The 25053-nt window shown below is 34.6% G+C and overlaps 1 protein-coding gene and 1 long non-coding RNA gene across 2 annotated transcripts in view; one reads left to right on the top strand and one right to left on the bottom strand.

The window, feature by feature from the left end:
- Window positions 1-3485, top strand: part of LOC132538265 (uncharacterized) — a 35487-nt gene extending 32002 nt beyond the window's left edge. The window contains exon 4 of the long non-coding RNA XR_009549665.1: window positions 3338-3485. This is a non-coding gene — a long non-coding RNA (uncharacterized LOC132538265). The remainder of the gene's footprint in view (window positions 1-3337) is intronic.
- Window positions 1-25053, bottom strand: part of LOC103114577 (uncharacterized) — a 267524-nt gene that overhangs the window by 34888 nt on the left and 207583 nt on the right. The window contains exon 17 of the mRNA XM_060190787.1: window positions 18826-18985. Within this exon, the coding sequence (XP_060046770.1) occupies window positions 18826-18985 (160 nt within the window). The remainder of the gene's footprint in view (window positions 1-18825; window positions 18986-25053) is intronic.

The raw sequence follows: 25053 nt of genomic DNA, 5'->3' as shown, positions 1-25053 counted from the left end.
CACCTCTGATTTCTTTGTGAGAAACTTCCTTAACATTATAAAATGTAAATTTAAATTGATATGGAGGAGAGAATTCTGGTACCATAGATAAAGCCCCAAGTTTAAATCCAACATTTGCTTTTTTTTTTCTTTCTTTAGAAACTAAATCTTAAGATTTTGCTTAGTTATTTCATAAAAATAAATTAATTCTCCTAAGGAAATAGTTCATTGAAATTATATGTGTAAAAATATTTCATTGAATTCTTAAGACATAGTAGAAATAGTATCATCAGTAGCATTGTATTATTAGAGCAGGAATTAGAAAGTACTTTATAAGTTTAGCTGGAGATGATATTTAATAGTGGGATATAAAAGCATGCCAAGTTAAATGCCAAACTGTATTAAAGGAAGTAATTTTAATAAGCCCCAGATGTATCTTGAAAACTAGACTATTTTCAGTTTCATTCATTAGTATCAAGACATTTATTGAAGAAGCTCCAACGAGAGACTCCAATCACATTTCATAAAAACAATAGCTTGCTTTTTTTTTTTCTTTTTTTCTTTCTTTCTTTCATTCATTCATTCTTGGTTTTTTTTTCTTCAAGATATCATTGCCATTCAGCAAAGGAAAAAAAATCTGTAATTTTGTGATAAATATATATATTAAAGTTGAGAATAAACAGGCAAAAAATAATAAATGTGGAATGATCCTGGATATGTTCTCACTCCTCTTCAGTAAAAAATCTATTTAACTTACTAGAACAGAGGTCAAGCAATTCAGTCTTGTATATTGTTTTCAGAGTCAGGTTCACATGAGTAAAGCTTGCTTTCTAAAACTAAGATAGAATCTCAATAGCAGTACCAGTGTGTTCCCCTTGAAAGGTTTCTCACACAAAGAGGAATAATATTTTCCAAGATCAGCCTTTCCATATATACAGGCCTAAATTCCTAGTCTTCTCTCCTTACCACACTTCCTTCTAGTGCTGCCATTTATCACACCATAATGAAAATAACAAGCCTGTTAACCTGTAATTAACAGTAGGGGTCTGAGTTCCCAAGTCTCCAAATCTATAACTTGTGTAGTGATTTATGTCCAGTGGATTAAGAAACAGAACATAGGGATGTATAACTAAAAGAACTGATATGTATACCTAAAATAGACCAACAAGCTTTTTCTAAAATGTAGACCCCCAAACCTTCATCTACAATGTTCTTGCTTTAGGTTCATGGTTAGTCAACAGTTTGTTCTGTTTTATATCTTAACTCCTTTTTAGCCACCAGGTTTCAAATGCTACCATGATGCCAACCTGACTTCCCTGGGCAGAGGATCCCACCATATGTCCTGGAGCCCCGCCTCCCCATGCCCCTTACCCACTAAGGAAAGAGAGAGACAGGTAAGGATCAACCTGCCAATGCCCATGTTCAGCAGAGAAGCAATTACAGAAGTCAGATCTTCCACCTTCTGCACGCCACAATGATCCTACTAGGTCCATACTCCTAGAGGGATAAAGAATAGGAAAGCTATCAAGAGAGGGGATGGGATATAGAGTTCTGGTTGTGGGAATTGTGTGGAATTTTACCCCTCTTACCACTGTTTTGTCAATATTTACATTTTATAAATAAAAATGATATAAATTTTAAAAATTGATATGCATATAAAACTATGAGTATGCTTATATGGTTTGTTTGTATGTGTGAATATACTTATGTATTTTCATGGAGTGTCTATTTTGGTTTCTGTGTGGTGTGGGGATGTATGTGTGTTCAGATACGTGTGTGTGTGTGATGCATTGCCATGCAAGGAAAATGATGAGATGAATCAAAAGATGAGAAGGAAACTCAAGTCTCTGACAGGAAATTCTTTCTGTATGTAATTTTCTACAACACTGATTCCAAGGCAATGTTAAATCATCTGAACTTTCCATTAGATGTGGATACTGAATGGAATTATCAAAACTAAATAAACAATTTCCTAAATTTTCTTTCTTTGTGCACAGATCATCATTCTTTTAGTAATGAATCTGAGTCGTGCGTGCATGTGTGTGTGTGTGTGTGTGTGTGTGTGTGTGTATAAACAGCATGCTTTGTCTATTTTCTGTGGATTTCTTCTTTCAGGAAAATAACTTTTTGTTATTTATTTAAATATATTCAGACATATAAAATGTTTAAAAGAAATACTTGTAAATATCAATCTAACTGGAGCTGGTGGTATATTTTTGATTGTTTTAAGTTCCTCTATGACCTAGCAAAGTCTGTTATGAATGGAACTTATTATGCTTTTCTCAGTGCTTTTGTTTTGGGTTTTCTTCAAAGTTTTCTACAGCAATTCTTCAGTTTCTAGTCAGTATGAAACGTAAGATTGAAATGTTCAGTTCCTAGTTCTTGAGTACTGACATCTGGTAGGCTAAATATCTCACAGAGGTTACTATGCCTTTCACCATTTTAGCTGTCACCAAACTAGTATGAATTATGACATAATTGTTACTATATATTAATATGTGGTATTAAATTAATATGTATAGTATGCATAATATGTTATACTATATATTCTACATTATATTGTAAGACATGAATGTTATATGTAAATTAATATATAGCATCAGGTAATTATATATATATATATATATATATATATTTCCTATTCATGATTTTTTTCTCCCACTTCCTGAGTCATGCTGGTGTGAACAAAGAGCACACCTGTTAATTGTTCTCAATTTTGATACTGATTAAAATGCTAATGTTAATCAGAAAGTCAATTCTGAGTCCCACTCACTCCTCCACCTATAGAAATTACTGAACTGGCTACTTCAAAGTCATTCTACATCACAAATAAAAACCCGCTGATGACACACAGAAGACAGGAGTGTCTGATATTATGAAGGGTGCCACTTGTGTCATTATTTCAATTTTTTAGTTAAAATCTACAAACTAATTTTATTTTGATTTTAATATTAAATAAATGTGTAAATGAATGAGGCAAAAATCTTTTATATTAAAAACTAAGAAATTTTTTTAAAAGAATGCCCTAAAGGAACCCTCATGCACAGCTGGTGGGAATGCAAATTGGTCCAACTAACCCCTATGGAGAGAGTCTGGAGAAGAGAACTCTCAAAAGGCTAGAAGTGGACCTACCCTACGACCTTGCAATTCCTCTCCTAGAGATATATCCTAAGGAACGAAACACACCCATCCAAAAAAGATTTGTGTACATCTATGTTCATAGCAGCACTATTGTAATAGCCAAAACCTAAAAGCAACCCAGGTGTCCAACAATAGATGAATGGCTGAGCAAGTTGTGGTATATATACACAATAGAATGCTAATCAGCTATTTAAAATGGTGATTTCATTATTTTCAGCCCATTTTGGATGGAGCTTGAAGATACCATGTTAAGTGAGATAAATCAAAAACAAGAGGATGAATATAGGATGATCACACTCATAGACAGAAGCTGCAAAACAAGATCAGAGGAGAAAACACTAAGTAGAACACTGACTGGAGTTAGTGTATTGTACCAACATAAAAGACTGGAGTGGGCGGAGGGTTCAGGTCCTGGAACATGATGTCACATGAGGACCTAGTGGGGGTCATATTGTTATGTGGAAATGTTATGGATGTATAAACTATTGCATTTTACTGTCAAATGTAAACAATCAATCTCCCAATAAAGAAATTTTAAAAAATAATAATGATAAACTCAAAGAATGTCCTCCAGAGAGGCTCTGTTTCCTCATAATCAAATCTAATTAACTTTATCACATAAACATGTATGTAGTATGACTACAGTCCAAGGCGGCTTTTCACCAGAAATCAAGGAAACCCTCAGTACTTCCTTTTATTTCAGTGTTACATTCTAATCGCCTGATAACAAGATTGTCTAAAGTTTATCACCCAATGAAAACAAAACAAATCACTGGTAGGCATATAAATTCATACTATTAAGTCTAGGAAATAAAATGATGCACAGAAACCTCTCTGCATTGATAAGGCATGCCCAGAAATGTCAGGATTGGCAGTGCTGGGCTTGAAATGCACAATGAACAAAAATTCTTCAATTCAGTTGCTTAGCTAGTTTCCTAATTCCTCTTTAGTACACTCATTTATTAGTAGAAATTTCCTTAAGGACTGAAAATTGGAAATAGGGGCTGGGCTGTGGTGCACCTGGTTGAGCTCACGTGCTATGGTGCACAAGGACCCAGGTTCAAGCCCGCTGGTCCCCACCTGCAGGGAGAAAACTTTGCAAGTAGTGAAGCAAGTCTGCAGGTGTTTGTCTCTCTCCCTCTATATCCCCCCCCCATCCCTTTTGATTTCTGGCTGTCTCCATCTGGTAAATAAATTTAAAAAAAAAAAAAAGAAGCATAAAAAGAAAATGGAGATACCAGAGGCTGACAGAATAATTCCACAGAATTCATAGCCATTCCTAACATCACCATAGCCAAGGACTTACTCAATGCTTGATTATGAGGGATTATATGTAATTGCTTTGATTTCTTCATACATGGAAGAAAGAAGGAAGGAAAGAAAGAAGATGTGTAGTGGGGGAGAGCGAAGAAATAACTAGACAGCTTGGTTCAGTCATAAAAATTCCATCTAGTGTTAAAAAACTAGACTTTCTTCTAAAACTGATTTAAGCAACATGATGATTTGCGTTTTTAGTGAATCCAATATCAAATAGACTCATCGTAAATGTAGAATCCCTAATAGAAGTAAACCAAGGTTAAGGAACAGATCATGTCAGGGCAAAAATATAGCACATTTGAATAGTGTGCTGCTTGGTCATATGCACAGTTCAGGCTTGAGTCTGGCCCCTACCACATTAAAGAAAGCTTTGGTGCTGTGGTCTCTCTCACTCTTTCTGCTTCTTAATCAATATATGTCCAAACATAAAGTCACGGCACATTTTGGCGCACACACACACACACACACACACACACACACACACACACACACATACACACGGAGAGAGAAAGAAAGAGTTTTCTGTTATTTTTTGTGACACTTAAATATGATATTTCATTTACAGGATTTAGATTTGATATTAATTGTCCTTGCTGAATATAAGGCAAAAATGCATTAAATTATGAATTAAATCAAGTAAGAGAAATAGCATAATCAGCACTTCCTACAAGCAAGAATAAAAAATATTTGACATTGCCAACAAAACCAAAAATATTTGCATCTATGTATTCTAGTCCTTTGTGATAGACACTCCTTTTTCAGATAGAATAGAATGGGGGGGTGGAGTGAAGGAGGGTGAGGAAGAAAGAGAGAGACAGAGAGACCAGAGCACTAAAGCTTCATTTACTGCTGTGGGAGCTAGGCTTGAACCTGGATTGAGCACATGGCAAAGCAGAGCACTGTGACAGACACTACTCTGAAGAATTTTAGCAGATTATCAGATGATACAAATATTACCTCAGAGAGGTTGGGAAAACAGAAGGCAAACTGAGAAGTATGTTTGCTTATTCTGTTATGAAATCATGTTAAGGGCAAGCAAATACATTGGTTTATGACAAGGAAGCTCTTTGTAAGTAATGGCAAAAGTGGCAGTAAAGTGACTAGTCCCTTCATCACTATTTCTGCCCTCTGGTAAAATAGCTTGTCAGATACAACAATCCCTTTCCAGCTGTGGTAACTAAAAGGATGATGGCAAACTGATAATCGGGTCAATTCTCACCATTGTTCATACATAATTAATGCTTGCTACAAGATTAAAATTGTTTGGGGGAAAAAACAAAAGTTCAAACATAATAAAATTTTGATAGTGTAAGTAAAAACTGTAGTAGGTATTTCATATGACCCTGAAGCTATGGAAAATAAAATGAGAGGCTCAGAAAATCCCTATTATCATAGCAGAATTGATTCTTTTTTCATCCTGGTGTTCTTTAATGTCATATACTCTTACGTGGTTGTATGATATGCAACAAAGGAATGTCATAAACACCATTATGAGGCTCAAGAGAAAAAATATAAAACCCGCCATTAGTAATAAAAACTATTTTTTTTCTTTTCTGGAATTTATTATTGAAATATGGAACTAAAGTCCTCCAGGCTACATGTTCTAAAATCCTTTAAAACTATGTTAGGAGGAAAGAATTAGACTACTTGGCTATTTTAAACTTAAGGAAAAAAAAGCAGAGATTATAAACCAGAAGGAGAAAGATGAATATCAGATGATCTCTGATCTCCCGATAGGTAGAACTAAAGGAACAAAGTAATAAACAGCGATGAGCACAGGGTGAACTTGCACTAGATGTGGCATATTGCAGCAAAACAGAGATTATGGGAGTGGGAGAAGTAGAAGGGGGTGAGGTGAGCATTGGTGTCCCGGTACATGATAGAGGGAAAGGACTGAAACTAGGAGTGGTTATGCTTTGCAAATACCTGCTTTGGGAGTGGAAAATTGTACACATAGTCAACAACTGTATTATAAATCATATCCCCTAGTTCCCACCAAAATAAATAAATATATAAAATAAAAGACTATTTTTTACATACAGAGTTATTAGTAAATGCCTAGTATTGAGACTGAGAGATAGCCCACAAGGAAGAGTGTGTGCCTTGCCATGAAGGTAGCCCAGGTTGGAGCCCCAGAACGACATGGGAGCTCCAAGGTATCAGGGTATGTTTCAGTGTTGTCGTGTCCCTCTGTGACTCTCTGTGTCTCTCTATCTGAATGAAAAAGTCCATCCAGGAGCAATGAATTTACACGTGTTAAGGCCCTGGTTCCACAACAAATAAACAGTTGATAAGTATGTAAATGCACTTCAAGCATTCCAATATCCACATAACAGTCTGATTTTATCCAGGAGCGTCAGAGTGTATTTGTGTCTCCATTGAATCTCCCTGAGGCCTCTGGAGAATCTGCAGAAGAGAATATTTCCTGCTTGTTAAACCTTGGCATGCCAACCAAATAAGCAAGCAGGGCTCCACACAATCCTGTTCTGTTCCAGTCAACATCACATGCATATTTAATGCATAAGAGTCCCTAGTCTAACTTTCAGAGAGAAGCAAATATCCTGGGAAACCATAAAACTTAAGCTTTCAATCAGTAAGGAAAAAAAGTGAAATGCACTGATCAGCATAAAGTCCTTAACTGCCCTGAAGATATGAAGCTGAAGAAGGTGATTTCTATCTGACGTGGCAGATATTCTAGAAAACACTATGATGCACTAATATCCAGCCTCCCCAGAGAAAAAGAAGGGTTCTCACAGTGCAAGACTGTGATGAAGGAGGATGCACACACACACACAGATCTAGAGATAGATATATTTAGGGTAGATACAAAGAAGCGTAAATACGTGAGAGAATCAAACTACATTAATCTATTGAGAGTCAGCCTAGGTCTGTCCTATACCACTTACGTAGCTGTAATATTATTTCTTAAATTGGATCCCAAAATGGGTTCTAGGTAATTTCAGGTTCTATATGATTTTGTATTAAATGAAAGCTTTCGTTTTCATGCTAATTTTAGAGTGATAAAATGGCCCTAAATTTCAAGTGGAGTGATGATTAAGGAAATCAGTAAATATGGTAAAATAAATAAATAAATAAATAAAAAGTGGAGAGTAGAGCCTGAAAATTATATCTTGACAAACATCTTAATTTTTATTTGCACTATTTGAAAAACTAAATTAATAAGACTGTTGTGGTAGCTTACCTGATAGGCATTGCCACGCATGTGACTTGACACAGTATAGGGAGAAATTTCTGTGCCATGGTGCCCCTTTTTTCTCTGCCTCTCCCTCTAAAATGTAAAAGTGATCCAGAATGGTGAAATCATGCAAGAAATCCTCATTCCACCAAAAAAAGTAAGTTAACATTTACTTTATATTTTAAAATGATGAGATGGGTTGTATCACTTAACATGACATTCATTATTTTACAGTCTGCTGATCACTGTGAAGTTTTTTTTTTTTTTTTTTTTGCTAAATGTTAACTTATTTTTAAAAAAATGTGACTGAGACACTTAAAAGAGACCCAGATAAGAATATCAACTTATTACAATCAAATCTCTGGATATGACAGAATTTATTTATTTAATAAATCATGAAATGCTTTTAAAATCACTAAAAATATAATTTGCACATTGAGAAATAAATAACAAGGAAATACCACAAGCAAGGGTATTAATGAATCTGGAGCTGACCAGGGTAAATCATGGATGGCTTAAGAAGGAGAACTCTCACAAAAGCTTGTCAGAGAGGAAGCCAAGAGACCAGCTCATACCAGGTACTCCTGTGGATGCTGGTGTGTGTTTCTTGGAGTCCATGTGGTGATTACTCCTGCCAAGTGTGCAGCAGGGGCTGTCACAGCAGTTTAGCTGTGTTTTAGAACTTAATGGAGGCATGAACCGCAACCACCACTGTTGGCAGAACAATAGAAACCAAATTGCATCTCTAATTAGAAAGGGGAAATTGTGGACAAAGAGAAACAACAGACACATCTCAGGAGAAACCAAGTGTGCCCTCATTCAGTCATCACATTGGATAAGGTGCCTATTTCATCAGTTTTAGGAACTAAGGGTCATAATGAAAAAGAAGAAGCACCGTGGCATGGAGCAAGATATTCTAACTATATGGATGCTTGTGATTTTCTTTCTTCCCTGCCTGAAGATGCATATGAGGCATTATGTTGCGAACACACAGCATGGCTCAGCTCTTGCTTGGGAACACAACCCTGTGACCTGCTAATTTTGTGTCTTTTAAGTTATTTCTACAGAATTTATACTTGTGAACAACATGAAATGGTAGCATGTAAGGAATTTTAGGCTGTGCCTGATAGTGCTTGTCTTTCTCTCTCTCTTTCTTCCTTCCCTCCCTCCCTTAACTTCTTTTTTCCTGCCTTCCTTTAATTCTTTCTTTTTTCCTTTCTTTTCTTCTGCCTTTTACTAGAACACTGCTCAGCTCTGGTTTATGTACCTCTGTACCTCTGGTGGTACAAGGTATTAAACCTGGGACTTTGGAGCCTCAGGCATGAGAATCTCCTGCATATCCACTATGCTATCTACTCCCAAATAGTGATTTTCTTTCAAAGAATCCTTAAAAATTATTTATTTATTTATTTATTTATTGGATAGACACAGTGAAAAATTGAGACAGAAAAATTGGGAGATAGAGAGTAAGATGAACAGAGAAAACTGCTTCACCACTCTTGAAGCTTTCTCCTTGCAGATAGGAGCTGGGGGCTCAAACCTGGGTCCTTGTGCATTGTAACATGCACTCAACCAGGTATACCACCACCTGGCCCCTGGGGAATTTTATTTCTTCTAATCATAAAAATACTACATTTGTACCATGAAAAATGGTAAAAGTTTAGAAAGCTCTAAGAAGATAAATTTCTTATACACCAAAGAAAGGGACTAGTGTGAAAAGTTTGTATGTGTCTTTGTCCTTTTCTACTTCACTTTACAGTCAGATGTCAGTCCATTTTGTACCAGTTTATGTTGTATTGCTTGAACTGTGGTTTTGGAATGGATATAGCAAAAGATACACTCAGCTTGTGTAAATTATTACAAAATCTTCATTATGGCATCACTACCTGTACAGAAAAGTCATTTGCTTAACTCTGAAAAATCACATTTTTAATAGATAGGAAAAAAAGTATTTTCAAAAGAATTTAAATTTTTTTTAAATATTTATTTTATTTATTCCCTTTTGTTGCCCTTATTGTTTTATTGTTGTAGTTATTATTGTTGTTGTCGTTGTTGGATAGGACAGAGAGAAATGGAGAGAGGAGGGGAAGACAGAGAGGAGGAGAGAAAGATAGACACCTGCAGACCTGCTTCACCGCCTGTGAAGCGACTCCCCTGCAGGTGGGGAGCCGGGGTTCGAACCGGGATCCTTATGCCGGTCCTTGTGCTTTGCGCCACCTGCGCTTAACCCGCTGTGCTACGCCCGACTCCCTAAGAATTTAAAATTTAAGCAACATTTCCTTAGGAGTGAATGGCAAAAATAAATGGTGTGACCATGGATCAGAGAGAAAGATCCTAGTATGTGTCCACAGTGTGCTTATTTAGCCAGAATTAGTTTCCACTATTGTATCATCAATATGTTCCAGCCATACTAATCTCTTTTCTGTTCTCTGAAATACCATACTTTATCCTCGGATTGTAGAACCCTTTCTTTAGGTGGGCAATTTTTCCTTGAACCCTTGGCTGGCTCCCCACCTGTGGGTGTGTGTGTGTGTGGTCACAAGTGGTGAAGCTGGCCTGCAGATGTCTTTGTCTCCCTCTATCTCCCCCTCCTCTCTCAATCTCTCTCTGTCCTATCCAATAAAAATGGAAAAAAGAGGGAAGTAGTAATAGCATAGTAGTTATGCAAACAGATTCTCATGCCTGAGGCTCCAGGTCCCAAATTCAATCCCATGCACCATCATAAGCCAAAGTTAAACAGTAAAAAAATTTTAAAAATATGTATTTTTTTTAAAAAAAGGAAAAGATACTTTCAAAAATGAAAAAAAATATATATGGCCAGCAGGAACAGTGGATTAGTAGTGTAAGCACTGAGGCCCAGAGATAACCTTGAAGGCAAAAGAAAAAAAAAAATGTCTGCCCTATCTGCTAAAACAGTTAGGAGTTAAATAAATAACTTCTATGTACAAGTAGTGATTCCATGGTAACAATTATGTCATAATTCATACTAGTTTGGTGACAGCTAAAAGGGCAAAGAAACTCTTATTCTAGAAATCAGATGAGCTAAAATGGACTAAGGGCAACAGGAGAGACGGTAATTTGACAGGGCTATTTTTTAGTCTTATCAAAGTGTGCATCATTACTCATTACATTACAGCAATGTTGATTTTGGTTCTCCGACAACAATGATATATGAAAAGGTGATTTGCTTTCATTTTTTTCTGGTAAAGCACATTATAATTTCAAAGAAAAAAAGAAAAGGAGATTGTTTAATGTTTTACATGAAATTCCATTTCCCACCACATAATTATTAAAAGATAAGTACCATCTGCATTATTAATAAGCATAAATAGTGCCATAACAATTAAATAAGTATCATTAATGAGTGCTTATTAATATGCTAGTAGTTAGTTGCTTTATCCTAGAGAAAAATTGAAGTAAGATAGTAAAGAAATCCAGTAAATAATAAAATACAATGCAGTATTGAGTCTGAGTTAATTACAAATATGCCTAATTCTTGTAGAAGTCTAAAGCAGTAATTTGCATACTGAATACAGAAGTAGTTCAAAGCTAATAGGTGCTTTGTTACTAACAAAACTCTCTAATGCTTCTTTGAATTTAAGTTTGTTTACTCTTAGAAAAACTTGATTTCCTGTGTCTGAGGAAAATAAGCTTATAAAAAAGATGAAAAGACTGCTATATAGCACTCCAGTAAAGGGATGCTAACAAATTGAGTGTTAATGAATCAAAAACATATGGATTACACTTCACTTCAAATAGAAATGATTTTAGAATCAAGAAGGACATACTTAACAAAATGTAAACAAGCCTTGGTCCATCCTGAAACACAAACATTTGAAGCATCAGAAAGTTCCTAGTTATTCTTTTCTTTGACCATTATCTATCATTTTCATTTTATAGAAGAAATCAATCTCTCCCAGGCCAAATGACCTTTCAAAAGTTTAACAATGTACTGGGTAAGCTATAAACAAGCATCCCAGAGGTTAAAACAATTTTTTTTAAACAGGGATCAAGGCAGAAATGTATGACAATTACCAAGACTGCCCTGCTAACACAGAACGCTTGTCCCTTTTCCTAGTTCATCATGATTAAAAAATATTAATAGTAAACTAAATAAAAATTGTAGTTTATCTTTCATATATTATTTAAAACTTAATGTCTTTAAATATTCAATTAATATTAAATCAATAAAATATTTTGAAAAATTAAAATAATTTCCTACATATACATATATTTTAAGTTAAACTTAATATTTAGATTTTCAAATTACTTGTGTGAATTTCAATCTATTCATTGAATAAAAATTGAAATTAGTTGCTTCTAGTAGGTTTTTTTACAGTCCTCATTTGTCCTAAAACCTTAAAAATATCACTTCTCTGTGGAGTTTGAATGGTTCAATACAAGAAAAAAAAACTCTAGAATTCAGAATGCAATATTAAGTAGACACTTTTTTGCTTAAGATAATTTAAACTTATATTGAAACTGTATTTACTCGCATTCCTAAAATAGAGTATTTTTTAACCAGGTTCTTCAGTACAAGGAAGTATGTTGTAGAAACTAATCTAATGACTTCTATCAAATAAAATCTCACTTAACTTTCTACACTACTGCCCTCTTTGTCACTAGGAATTTTCCAGTTATTTATCCTTACCAACAATCATGTCCACATCAAGATTATAAATAGCTCAATACCTTGGACCAATTCTTGAACTGCTGATCAGGTTGACAAAAGTTTGGTGACACTTAAATTTAGTCCATTAGTGACCACAAAAGTAAATAAAACTACTGGGACTATGTAGATAAAAAAATGATATGAGTGGAGCTGGGTGGTGGTGCACCTGGATGAGTGCACATGTTATAATGCTCAAGCACCAACATTTGAGTCCCCAATCCGCACCTGCAGGCAGAAAGCTTCATGAGTGGTGAAGCAGTGTTGTAGGTGTCTGTCTCTCCCTCTTCCCTCCTGATTTCTGGCTATCTCTACCCAAAAAATACATAAAGACAATACAAAAAAAAATTTAATGACATGAGCAAGGCCTGATGGTGACACACCAGTAGACCACACACACACACATTACCATGTATGAGGACCCAGGCTCAAACCCAGGTCCCCACCTATAGGGGGTAAGCTTCACATGTGGTGGAGCTATGCTGCAGATGTCTCTCTTCATCTCTGCCTCTCTCTCTTTGAATCTTTCCCTGTTTCTCACTCCCCAGCAACGGGGTAAAGACAATACAATATGGTCCCAGGGAAGTTTGGTGGAGCTGTGCAGGCACTAACCCCCAACGATAATGGTGGCAAATATTACTTTAAATGCTGTGGGTGCTTTATACCTATACAGAAACACCTCACAATAATGAAACATTAAACTATGTATTACACAAAGCAAATAAAACTACTTCTAACAAGGTGAAAACTATTAGTTTTAAAGTACAGTTATATCCCCCATGAGAGCCTTTCAAGACCCTTCAGTTGATGCCTAAAATGATTAAAACCAAATTCCATATGTAGTTTGTTCCTATACATATATGTGCCTGTACTAGTGTTTAATTTATAAACCAGGTACTGTAAGAATTTAACACCAACAACTAGAAACATTGAACACTAATAGCAATACACAATAATAAAAGCTGTATGTTTATACTCTCTCAAGACACATTATTGTACAAAACATATTTTAGATTCTGGTAACTGAAGTCACCGAGGTAGAAGGGTGGCAGTATAAATAATTGTAATAGATTTCAATATGAAGATAACCAAAATTATTAACTGAATTATTTTTCCACCAGATTTATGGCAGGGGGGAGGAGAGACACCTGTATCACTGCTGGCAGCAGATGGGGACCAGGGACTTGAACGTGGTTCCTTGTGTATGGTAACTTGTGAACTAAAAAGAGTCTACCAACATCCATCCCCATGAAAGAATTTATTTAAGCATTCAGGTGCTTCTCATTTCCTCTAATAATTTCATAGCTCTACTTTCTGGGTATCTCTGGGTCTTATTCATTCCTCCAGACTGCTTTCTCCCATTCTTCCATCACTACCCTTCATTACACCCCAAATTTCTTTCAGTTTTCACACTTGCTTGGCATCTCTGTCTCTATGTATTTACTCCTTAATATTTCCTTTGGCATAGAAAAGACTATGCTCTGAATTCACTGACATGTTTCTAGACTAGTTACATGAAGCATATTCTGTCTGCTAACACCATGCATACATTAAGCCCCTCCCCCGAAAAAAAAAAAAGAATACCTCCCTCACTTCATTTTCCTACCATGAAAAACTCTCTGATCTTCCATCTCTTCCTAATATCTGATATTTTCATTTGAAAATGGTAGTTGTGTCAGAAAGTAATTATAACATAAATTGGTCTTCAAGAAATAGAAAAATGGGGGCGGAGCCAAGATGACTACTTGGAAGCAGCGGCTGGCATGAGCTCCAACAAGCAGCAGCTTGTGACCTGGGATTCTCTGAATAGGGTTCCAGATGCTAGCATGATGCCGACCAGACTTCTGTGGACAGACAACCCCACCAATGTGTCCTGGAGCTCTGCTTCCCCAGAGCCCTTCCCCATTAGGGAAAGAGAGAGACAGGCTGGGAGTATGGATCGCCCTGTCAATGCCCATGTTCAGCAATTACAGAAGCCAGACCTTCCACGGTCTGCATCCCACAATGACCCTGGGTCCATACTCCCAGAAGGTTAAAGAGTAGGAAAGCTATCAGGGGAGGGGATGGGATACAGAGTTCTGGTGGGGAAAATGTGTGGAGTTATACCCCTTTTATCTTGTGGTTTATTCATTTTTCCTTTTTATAAATAAAAAAATTTTTAAAAGACATTTAACAACAACAACAAAAAAGAAATAGAAAAATGCATTTTGGAATTAAATCTCTGATTACTGAAGCTTTGCTGATTATTGAAGCTGGCATGTTTAAAGTCACTGTATAAGTTTAGCCATAGCCATTCAATCTATGTACCCAGGAAAAAAAAATCATTCTGTTGCTAATGAAGGTCCTACGGCACAAATTTATTAAAGGTATACGTTTGCATGGGATAATAATTGGGTCGATAATATTAAATTCATAGGCTCATTATTTAATTGCAAGGGCAGATTATGAATACTGCTTCTAAAATGTATTTTAATGAAAAACACTATATCCTGACCTAATCATATCAACCTTATGCTATCTAATTAAGGATGCAAAAAATCATTAGAGTTGCAAAATATTAGTTCCAGCTTGATCAGACTGTGAGCTGCCCCTTCATGAATATATATTTTTTACTTCATGATAAATAGTTAATGAGGTAGAAATGACAAAATTTGCATGTAGGAAAATTAGTCTAATGGAATGATATCTTTTCTGACAACTGAAAGTGACCTTTTCTCTATCAAGAAATGGTAAAAATATTTTGAAATTATCATCTGACTGCCTTCTCCACAAATGACAAATTGTATGTATGAACAATGTAAAATGAAAAAATGCAATAATCTTAAATTCTCATAATACTGTAAATGTGTTCTGTGCGTTTTCATTTGTCAATTTAATAAAAGGAAATTAAGCACATTATAAAGTGTCCATTTATGTGCCAATTTTTAATCTAGGTCATAAAAATGAGAAGCACATACTTAATAGCCAACATTATGGCAAAAATTTACGTCAAATTTTTAAAGTACAAAATTCTAGAATAGTTTCATGAAGTGATTCGATATTAGCACATCCATTCCACTCTTAATTTGACATTTAGGTTATAGATGATTGTTCTCAATTAGACTTGTGTTTTATCCTAAAATTAGTCCATCAATTATTCAAAAGAGCCATCTGAAATAAACTACTGAAATAAACTAAGGAAACAAACATAAAACAGGTTAAGAAGAATAGCATGCAAAAAATTAAATAGAGAAGACACCTTGGTGTAAATACCAGGTCATGAAGAAACATAATTAACTCAAGTGTCTGTCTACCCACTTAAGTTTGTTAATTGTGCCTGACAAATATGATCCCAACAAGTAGAAATAGGTTCTCAAGATTCTCAAATAATGGACTCAAATATCTCTATAGATGTCAACATGCAAGGATACTGATTCTATATTTTGAGAGAGGAAAGAGGCAATTTCTCTATATACACTATTTTCTGCTAATAACACAACAGTTTAGCCAAAATATTTCACTTAAGACCTAAGTTTATCTTCATTTTACTTTATCAAAGTTCCTTTTTGTGGAACAATCTAAATATGTACATACAGTTAAAAGCATCCAACTCAGATTTAAGGTTCTTAAATTCTACTTTTGTTGAGTATAATTCAGATGATTCGTTTTTTTTTTAAGTAAGCATCAATTTTAAAGAACTAAGAAACTTTAACATATCCAGTAATTTTTCTTCCAGAAACTAAGCATTAATATTCTTTTTATCTATTTTTTCCTGCTCCTCTTCCCTGATACCTCCTTCCTCTCTTTTATCTTTCCTACCTAAAATAAAAAGTTTCTTAGATAATTCTCCAAATATTCCCATAGTCTCTTTTTTTAAGATACTATGGTTTCACTCAAATAATTTTTCTATTAAAATTTGTATCACTGCCAAATTCCCATTTTCATGTTGTGACTCTTAATAAAGAAATTAAATGTACACTATCTAATCCAACAATTTTCACATTATCGTAGAGAGGAAATACATTTTGCTTAATTATTAAGGATATCTCAACAATTTTGTTCTTTAGAAAATTTTTACTTTGCTGAAGATTTTTTAGTATTTACTTATTCATTCGTCCATTAAAGAGACTGGGAAGAGGAGAGAGAAAGAAAACCAGAACATCACTTTGGCATATGAGATTTTGTATTTTATCCACTGTGCCATTTCCCTGGTTGCTTTGTTGAGGATTTTGAAGACAAAATCAGAAGGAAGACAGGAAGAAGAATTCATTTTACTTCAAGTCAAAGACGGTGGTCCTGGGAAGAACTATTATATTAACCATGTTGTTTTCTTTTATATTCTATTTACTATATAAACTATAAAATAAATGAAATTCAAGATATGGCAAATATATTAGTAATAAATCCAGGGTAGGAAATAATACAGTACTAAATATCAAATTTAGGAGCTCATAGAAGTACTCTATCCAATCCCAATTTTTTAATTATTTTCATTTTTAGTCTTTGGGCTTCAGTGCTCCAAGATGACTTTTTCAACTATGCAAATAGAAGGGTCAGGGAGATTCCACCACTGTACCAAAGCTTCCCCCAGTGTAGTGAGATCTGGGCTTGAATCTGGGTAATATACCTGGAAGAGCAGTCACCATCTCAAGTGCTGGTATTATCGCATTATACGGAGAAAAAAAGTATGAGAAAGGAAGAGATCAAAGCACCTTTTTATTATTTTGTTTCCACTTTTTAATGTTGTTGTTGTTGCTGTAGGGTACTTAGGATAGAATTCAGACCTGACACATACAGTGTGTGAACTCAAACCACTAAGCTATCTCCCTGATCCATAGGTGCAATTATTTAAAAGCTACTGTTTAATTTTTCTATCAAGTAGAAAAGAGACGTTGTAGCATATGTCCATTGTATAAGAGAATCCTCAGCCATCCACGCATGCGTCCTTTCATATACTGAGCAAATAGAAGAAATGTTCTATGTTCTGTAGATCTTTTAGAAGATCAAGGACACAACAGAGAAATCATATTTTAGTCTATATTGAAGAGGAACACATGAACAAATCATTCTCAAATTGTGCATTACACGCTAGATGTCAGAAAAAAAAAAACGCAACGTTGACAAAAAGGAAGTGGTCATCCTTGGGGAGATTCTGTAGAGAAGAAGATATGATTTAAGCCTAGAAGTTAAGTATCAGTTAGTATGGAAGGAGCTGAGAAGATAAGGAGTTGGGAAGATACCATCAAAACTGAGAATTGCATGAGAATGTGGAATCATCTGGCATGTTTAGCAAACAATTTATATTTTACATAACATTTTGGTAAGAAGCGTTTGGTAAGAGAAGTTAGTGGTAGATGAGGACACAAATAGTTTTGAGAAGGGAAAAATATGAATCAAATCAAAGAGAAAATACATAGTGGTTAGACTACTGGTTTTCCTCTATTCATGCAATGAAAAGTTATTGAAGGACTTACTTACAGAGCCAGATTTGGATTTTAGAAATATTTTTCTCACAGGATAGTAGAATAAATATACATGTCATGTGAAAGTGTAAAAGGTGCAGTCTGAGATGGAAGGTAAAAGAGCAGTTAGCAGAATAGCACACTGTCTTTCAGAAACTGGAGAATCTGGACATACTAAGGTAAGTAGAGTGGAGAAGAGCAGATATTACGAAAGTAAAATCAATAAAACTGGGTTTTCAAATTGAAGAAAAACCTAGGAGACAAGTTAATGGAAATATTCTTCAGTTTTGGATCTGTGTGACTCAGAGTACATAAAAACTATGACAAAGAGATTATGGAAGCATAAATGATATAGTTTCATGGCACAGGAAAAAATCTACATGTCACTTAATTTGCAAAATATGGTAAGTTGCTTTTGTTTGGACCTCACTGAATATTAGGTAACTCTGAAACATCCCTCAGATAGGCTGCTGAGTTATCTGATTTAGGGGCTCAGAAAAGAGAAACTGTCTATGAGATATTCTATGAAAATTGAAGACATGGTTTGAAGGTAAACTAATCTTCTTCCTTACCTCAACAGTTAGAGTAAGAGGAATTAATCAAGTTTAAAAACTGGAGAAGACTCTGCCACAGATGAGACAGAGTCAAAGACATCCGTGATGGAAATCACCAAATAAGTGAATGCATTAGGGAGCCAAAGACAAACAAATGACTCTAAGAAGGAAGGAAGGTACAATTTCCATTCTCTTGTTAACTCAAGATTAAATTAAAACCAATAATCATCCATCATTTTTTTACAACACATTTTCTGTTTGACCCAATATATATACAAACATAGTAATAAATGTTTTCTAAAGGAAAGTGATAGGGCTAAACTGTAAAGAGTAATGTAATTATGTTTTATTTCAGCTAATAAAAACAACTAATGAACAGCTGAGTTGCAAGACTTTTTAAAGGGAACAGTCAAAATAATAGCAAGAAATTTCAAGAATATTGTGAAAAAATTAAGAACCTAACTGATATCTTTTCATGTAAACACACACACACACACACACACACACACACATTCCAAACCAACTCACCTTCCTTCTTTCGCCATTGATTCCTCTCCATTGTTCAGATCTTTTCACTATGTAACTTAGCTCCTGATTGGAAATCTCCAAATCATATGGTATAAAGAATTTTTCTTCTTCACTGTGGATGCGCTGAAATGCATCTGATATCCAAGGATTATTGTTCAATCTATAAGCAAAGTCAGCGATTATTTTTTTCAAGATAGATATTAGATATTCAGTCATTTATGCTGTTTTTTTTTACCAAATACTGTTTTAATTCCTTATTCCTATTATTTTACAAATTATTTAACTAAGATTTCTTAAACAATTCAGTAAAATTCTCCACTAAGCATCACAATCAGACAATAACAAACTTTTAAAATCTATTTTCTATAAGCCACTATTTCTGATTTTTAATATTTAAGTGATAGATTATAAAAATTAAGACACATTTAGCATTTAGTGAGGACTATAAATAGCCAAATCAAAGTTCAAATTTGAGAGATTTCTGAAAGGAAACGTACGTTTGCATTATTTGGGCTTAGTTGATACCCTTAGAATGGAATAATTAGTGCAATTCAGTCAGCACAGAGTTTTCACATTTCTTTTCTCTTCTTCCTTTTTCTCAAAATTAATGTTAAATGCACAACAGAACTATTCATGAACTATTCATTTAATGTTTTCTCTAATTTCAAAAATAACTCTAATTAAGAATTTAGAAAAGCCACTACTTCTGTAACACTACTAGAGGGGTAATTAAGTTACACTGAAAATATTCATTGATAACATTTATAGTAGTCTGGTAAATGCAGATCAATGATTATAAAACTTTTCCATGAACTACCACTAAATTCAGAGAGAAGAAAATCTGTATTCTTTCCCTAGTGTACCAGCACCCGTTTCAACAGAATATGTATTAGTTTTTAAATCTTTCAGTGAAATTGAAACCCTTAGAAAATAAACTTATCACATCACTTAGTGTGCACTTGGATTACCACATATAACTAAAACTAGTTTAAACTTGTTCTACCAACAGTCTTTAGGTCAGGTTAGACCAATATATTCCAATGTCAATGAACTAATAGTTTGAAAATATTTTACAAAAATGTCCAAGATATAAAATGGCTTATCAAAATAGTTAAATATCATGGCATGTCTTTCTACCTCTTCAAAATGGAGAGCTGTAAGTATTTATTTCACTGGCCCAGATAATTATATTTTGCTTTAAATAGGCTAAATGATATAACTAAAATGTGTGTGTTTTTCATTATGATGACAATTTTGTCCTTTACATTTTGCTGTCCCCATCCTGTTCTTCACATTTTGCTACATTAAAATTAAAAATAGATTAGTTATAAATAGGAAAGAGTATTTAAACTCAGACCTAACTTCAAAGTTTCATTCCACCAAATGACTCATCAGTGAAAATAACTGATACAACCCTACATCTTCACTTAACAATGTCTGTCCTAATCCCTTTCCAAAACAGAGAAATAGATTTCTGACTACCTGCCAAATAAGTTCTGTGTCTTTACTAGCCTTCTTCTAAATACTCACAACTGTCTTTTGCTCATCACAGAGTGGAAGTAAAAGTAGTGTTGCCAACCAGACTCACTGGTGGTCATATGTCCTGGTGACATTTTCAAAGACAACATCTTCTCTTACTGTGCGTGAAGACTCTGGGTAAGCTGTTTGAATGATTTGCTAGTTGTCTTGTTAAAGAACTATTTTTTTTTACCGTTCTTTTAAGCTTATTTAAAGTAAAATTCATCTTCTTTTCCTTTAATGCTGGTAACATTTAATGTAGTTAGATTACTGTCAATTTGCTGCTATAAACATTTTCTATATAAAGATTTTAAGTGCAGGATTATCAGCAATGCAATTAACTTTGAATTAATTAGGAATCACAGTCCTGTTTCTACTCGTTTCTGTTGCTTTCGCCCAGAAAATGTCTGTCTCCTTTTATTTCTACTTCGTTCTGTGAGAAGAAACAATTATGTAGACATCCAAGGCTGGAACTACAGGATGATAAACAAATGTTTTAACAGAAAACAAAATGACACACTGAAATACAAAAGATTTACAAAGATTAACTGTATCTTAGTTTGATTTAAAATATCTTTGTTATAATCAAACTTCTAGTGGCATTTTCCAGTGAACTACTTCATGACAGATTGCTAGTAAGTGAACTTTCCAATTTTAACAGTTTTTAAGCACATTTCTAGCTCTATAGTGCTAATTTTAGACATAGTCTATTATTATGTATGCACAATTTTAGTGTCAATAATTATGTCATTGATTTCATAATATAATGTCAAACAATGCAGAATTTTCTTAAAGTATGTTTGTCCTAGCCTCTTGAATATTTATGAGGCCTCAACTGATCAACATTGACATACAGTTACTGAACTTTTATTTTTTCTGTAGTCCTTCGGGAAGTTAATGACCTCAAATAAATGTTAGGAAAATGTCATAAAGATCAACTATTATAAAGAGTACCAAGTTCATCAATTAATTATGTATTGGTAGACTGTGAGGGACACACATGGAGCTGTGAGGGAAGAAAGGGACACCCGCCTAGCCATCCAGATCAGCCAAATCAACCCTGGTGATCAATGGGGTGACAGATGTCGCAGCCAGATCACCCTCACATCCCAAAACTCTTTTCATAAAGCATTATTTCCTCCAAGGAAATTTGATTGCTAATCTACATATTCTTCCTCTGAACTCTTGAACACATCAAATGAGCATGTGCCTTGGGTCTTCCTCTGTTTGAGGGCAAAAGACAAAACATGCGTCAACATGTAAAATGAATTCCCTAACCCTCAACAAAGGACTGAGGGTCTGAGCAGCAGAAGGAGATGCTAATGGAATTTTGACAGACAAATGAATGATCACTGGATTTGTCTGTACTCCTAGCCATAAGACAGTTTGGTTGCAATCACTTAGTTTCCTGAAGCTGACAAATGTGGCACCAAATCTTTCATATATATATATATATATATATATATCAACTTGCTAGGTATGTGCCATAATGTGCACAGTTCATTCATTTTTGCCCATAACTGACAGAGTGTCCATGGCTAGGTGGCAATATTTGGACTGGAGTGGAACTTTGTTAACTATATATTAAGAAGAAACCTTATAAAAAAGACTGATTCCAAAAATGGAAAATCTTTGATTATCTTAGAAGTATTCCCTAAACAGTGAATATGCTCATAATATTCTTGTCAAAGACAGTCTTTAAATTATTTTAATCTAAATTAATTTTCCTAAGTAATAAATGACAGTAGATAAAAGTTACAAGGCTATTTCATACTATTAAGTTGGTTATTACGAAGACATCCGCAACCTAAAATCTAATTAGTCAGTCTTTCAGATTTGTGGACAGCTTCCAGGAATATAAAAGCTTAAACAACTCTAACTGACGTTTAGGCTGTGCTCTCTTATTGTGTTCATATTATAAAGATATATAAATCTGTATGCAGGCTATAGATCTTTTACACTACTCAGAGAGGGGAATTAGACTAAACTATTCATATAAAATCAACAGAGATTTGCTCTGTGAGATTGTGAAGGGCTCTTCATAGTATGAAGCAAACACCCCAACAGGAATAGAAAGCCCTTGTAGTCCCTCTTACTATATCAATATATTTATTTTTTTATTTTTATTGTCTTTATTTGATAGAGGATGAAGGAAATAAGGAGGGAGAGTGACAGACACCCGCAGCACTGTTTCACCACTTTGGAAGTTTCCTCCCTGCAGGTAGGAACTGGGGCTTTGAACCTGGGCCCCTGAACACTGTAACACGTGCATTCAGCCAGGTGTTCCACCACCCAGCCCCCTGTATCAATGTCTTTAAAAAGGCAACCCATCAAAGGTTAACAAATGTTGTGATTTTTGAAAGATAATCTAGAAAACATTAACTGTTTAATTAATAATAACTGGAACCACAGGCTGATGCATACATCTTATTGAACATAAATCCAAGCAAGGTAAAATGGTAAGGCAGGGTTTATTAAGATTTGGGTTTTTTAGTGTTTGTTTGGTTTTTTGTTTGGTAAGGCAGGTTTCATGTGAATATAAGTCCAACTTTAATAGACCAGTAAGATAAAAAAAGTATATTTATCTTATATCTTCACATACTCCACTTCAGATGAATTTTACATAGCATATGGTAAGGTGTTCAGTGATACAATACAAAGTTATAGAACTGAAGCAAAGATTTATAGTATTTCTGAATGAGAAATTGTTTTCAGAAAAGGTATTTAAATCATTAAACATCATCAAAAAGCTAAACTATATATGAGCTATACATATCTAGTTCTTAAAGTAAAAAGTGATACTACAAGTTAATTACCAACTGAAAGAAAGTATTGAGGCCAGGAGGTGGTGCATCTGGTTAAGTGCACACATTATAGTGCTCAAGGAACAGGGTTCAAGTCACTGGTCCCTATCTACATGGCGAAAGCTTCACAAGTGGTGAAGTAGGGCTGCAGGTGTCTCTCTGTCTCTCTATCTCCCTCTCCCTTCTCAATTTCTCTCTGTCTCCCCCTCCCTTCTCAATTTTTCTCTGTATCTATCCAACAATACATTAATTAAAAGTAAAATATTTTTTAGAAAAAGCATCTGATGATATATAATGGACAGAATAGTGCTTTTATATATGTAGGACATTTGAAGATTGAGTAGAAAGAATGTTGAAAGGACTAGTGAGATAGCTCACCTGGGAGAGTCACCTGTTTCGCCATATATGTGACCAAGGTTCAAACCCTGACCCCACTGCATTGAGTAAGACTTTAGAGCTGCATCACACATATCCCTCATACCTTACAGGTGGGTCCAGAGTGGTGAAGCTCTGAGGACAACAGAGTAGAAGGTGGAGGAGTTAGAAAAGAGGAGGGAAGGGGATCAAAAGGTTGCAGTTCACACACAGGGAATCCTAGAAAGTGATGAATATCTACAGACTGTTTAATAATCAGCAACTAAAGGAAAATAGATCTAAGAAATGACATTACATTTCATCTGTTAAACGATAAAAAAGGAATAACATAGGATGCAAACATGGCTTGCAGTACTTCAACGTTCTCTGCTGTTTAAAAATCCACACTTTTCTAGAAAATGATTTTTATAACTGTTATTAAGTGACTTAGGAGCATCATTATCTCTGAGCCAGATTTCTGGTCCTCCTGGAGTATTCCAAGAAAAATTTAAAGTGTGAACAAGATTCTAACTCCTAAGATGTTCACCAGAATTATTTATAAGATGCACAAAATGAGAAATAACCTGTTAGTCAGGAATAAAGACATATTTAAATATTTATACTGCTTATAGAGTATAAGACATTATGCAGTTATTAAATCTTCACAGAGTAAGTAAAGAATATGAAAATATTTATCATGTAATATTAAATTTACAATCAACAAGTGAAGCTATACTTACAGTATTATGTGAGTTCCACTTAGCAAATATATATACTTGGAGAAAAGAATGAAATAAATTTTACCAAAAGATTAACAATGCTTTCTCTAGCTGGTGAGATTATTGCTGTTTTTTAATTTAGTTTTTTATTCTTTCTGTTGTTTAGTCTTTCCTCTAAATAACAAGTATTCTTCTTATACCAGGGAAAATCATTAGAAAGAGTAATGCTTTTTTAAAGCTATAAATTCGTACAAATAATTATACATAGAAGAGAGGAGCAATGTTGTGAGCCAATTTACTAGAGCCAAAGAAGAGAATCTTTCTAGCAAAATTCCTTCAGAAAAAGAAAGAGAGAGAGAGATGGGGAGAGAAAGAGAGACAAGGGAAAGGAAAAGAAGGAAAGGAAAGGGAGGGGAGGGGAGAAGAGAAGAGAGGAGAGGTTAAGAGAAGAGAAGAGAAGAGAAGAGAAGAGAAGAGAAGAGAAGAGAAGAGAAGAGAAGAGAAGAGAGAAGAGAAGAGAAGAAGAAAAGAAAAAAAAAAAAAGAACTCAAGTTTGTGCAATCCCAGATGCAGTCAGCCAAACTCAACAGGGTTCTGTCTGGATCTTGCATTACAGCCATTCCTGTAATGTAGAAATTCTGATATCCAGAGATTCTTATTTCCATCAGTAGGGGTCCAGGGATCAGATCCGTATTATACTACTAGAATGCAGTCAAATCTTATCATGTCTTGATGGCACTAACTAATACTGTGCTCCAGAAAGACCTAGGAATTTTTTTTAACATTTGAATTAAGAATTTTAAATAAAATAATTAAATATGTCAACATGGACA

The sequence above is a fragment of the Erinaceus europaeus genome, chromosome 4, assembly GCF_950295315.1.
Source record: "Erinaceus europaeus chromosome 4, mEriEur2.1, whole genome shotgun sequence".
Lineage (NCBI taxonomy): Eukaryota > Metazoa > Chordata > Mammalia > Eulipotyphla > Erinaceidae > Erinaceus > Erinaceus europaeus.
The sequence above is the reverse complement of the archived record's forward strand: the minus strand, read 5'-3'. Positions and strand labels throughout refer to the sequence as shown.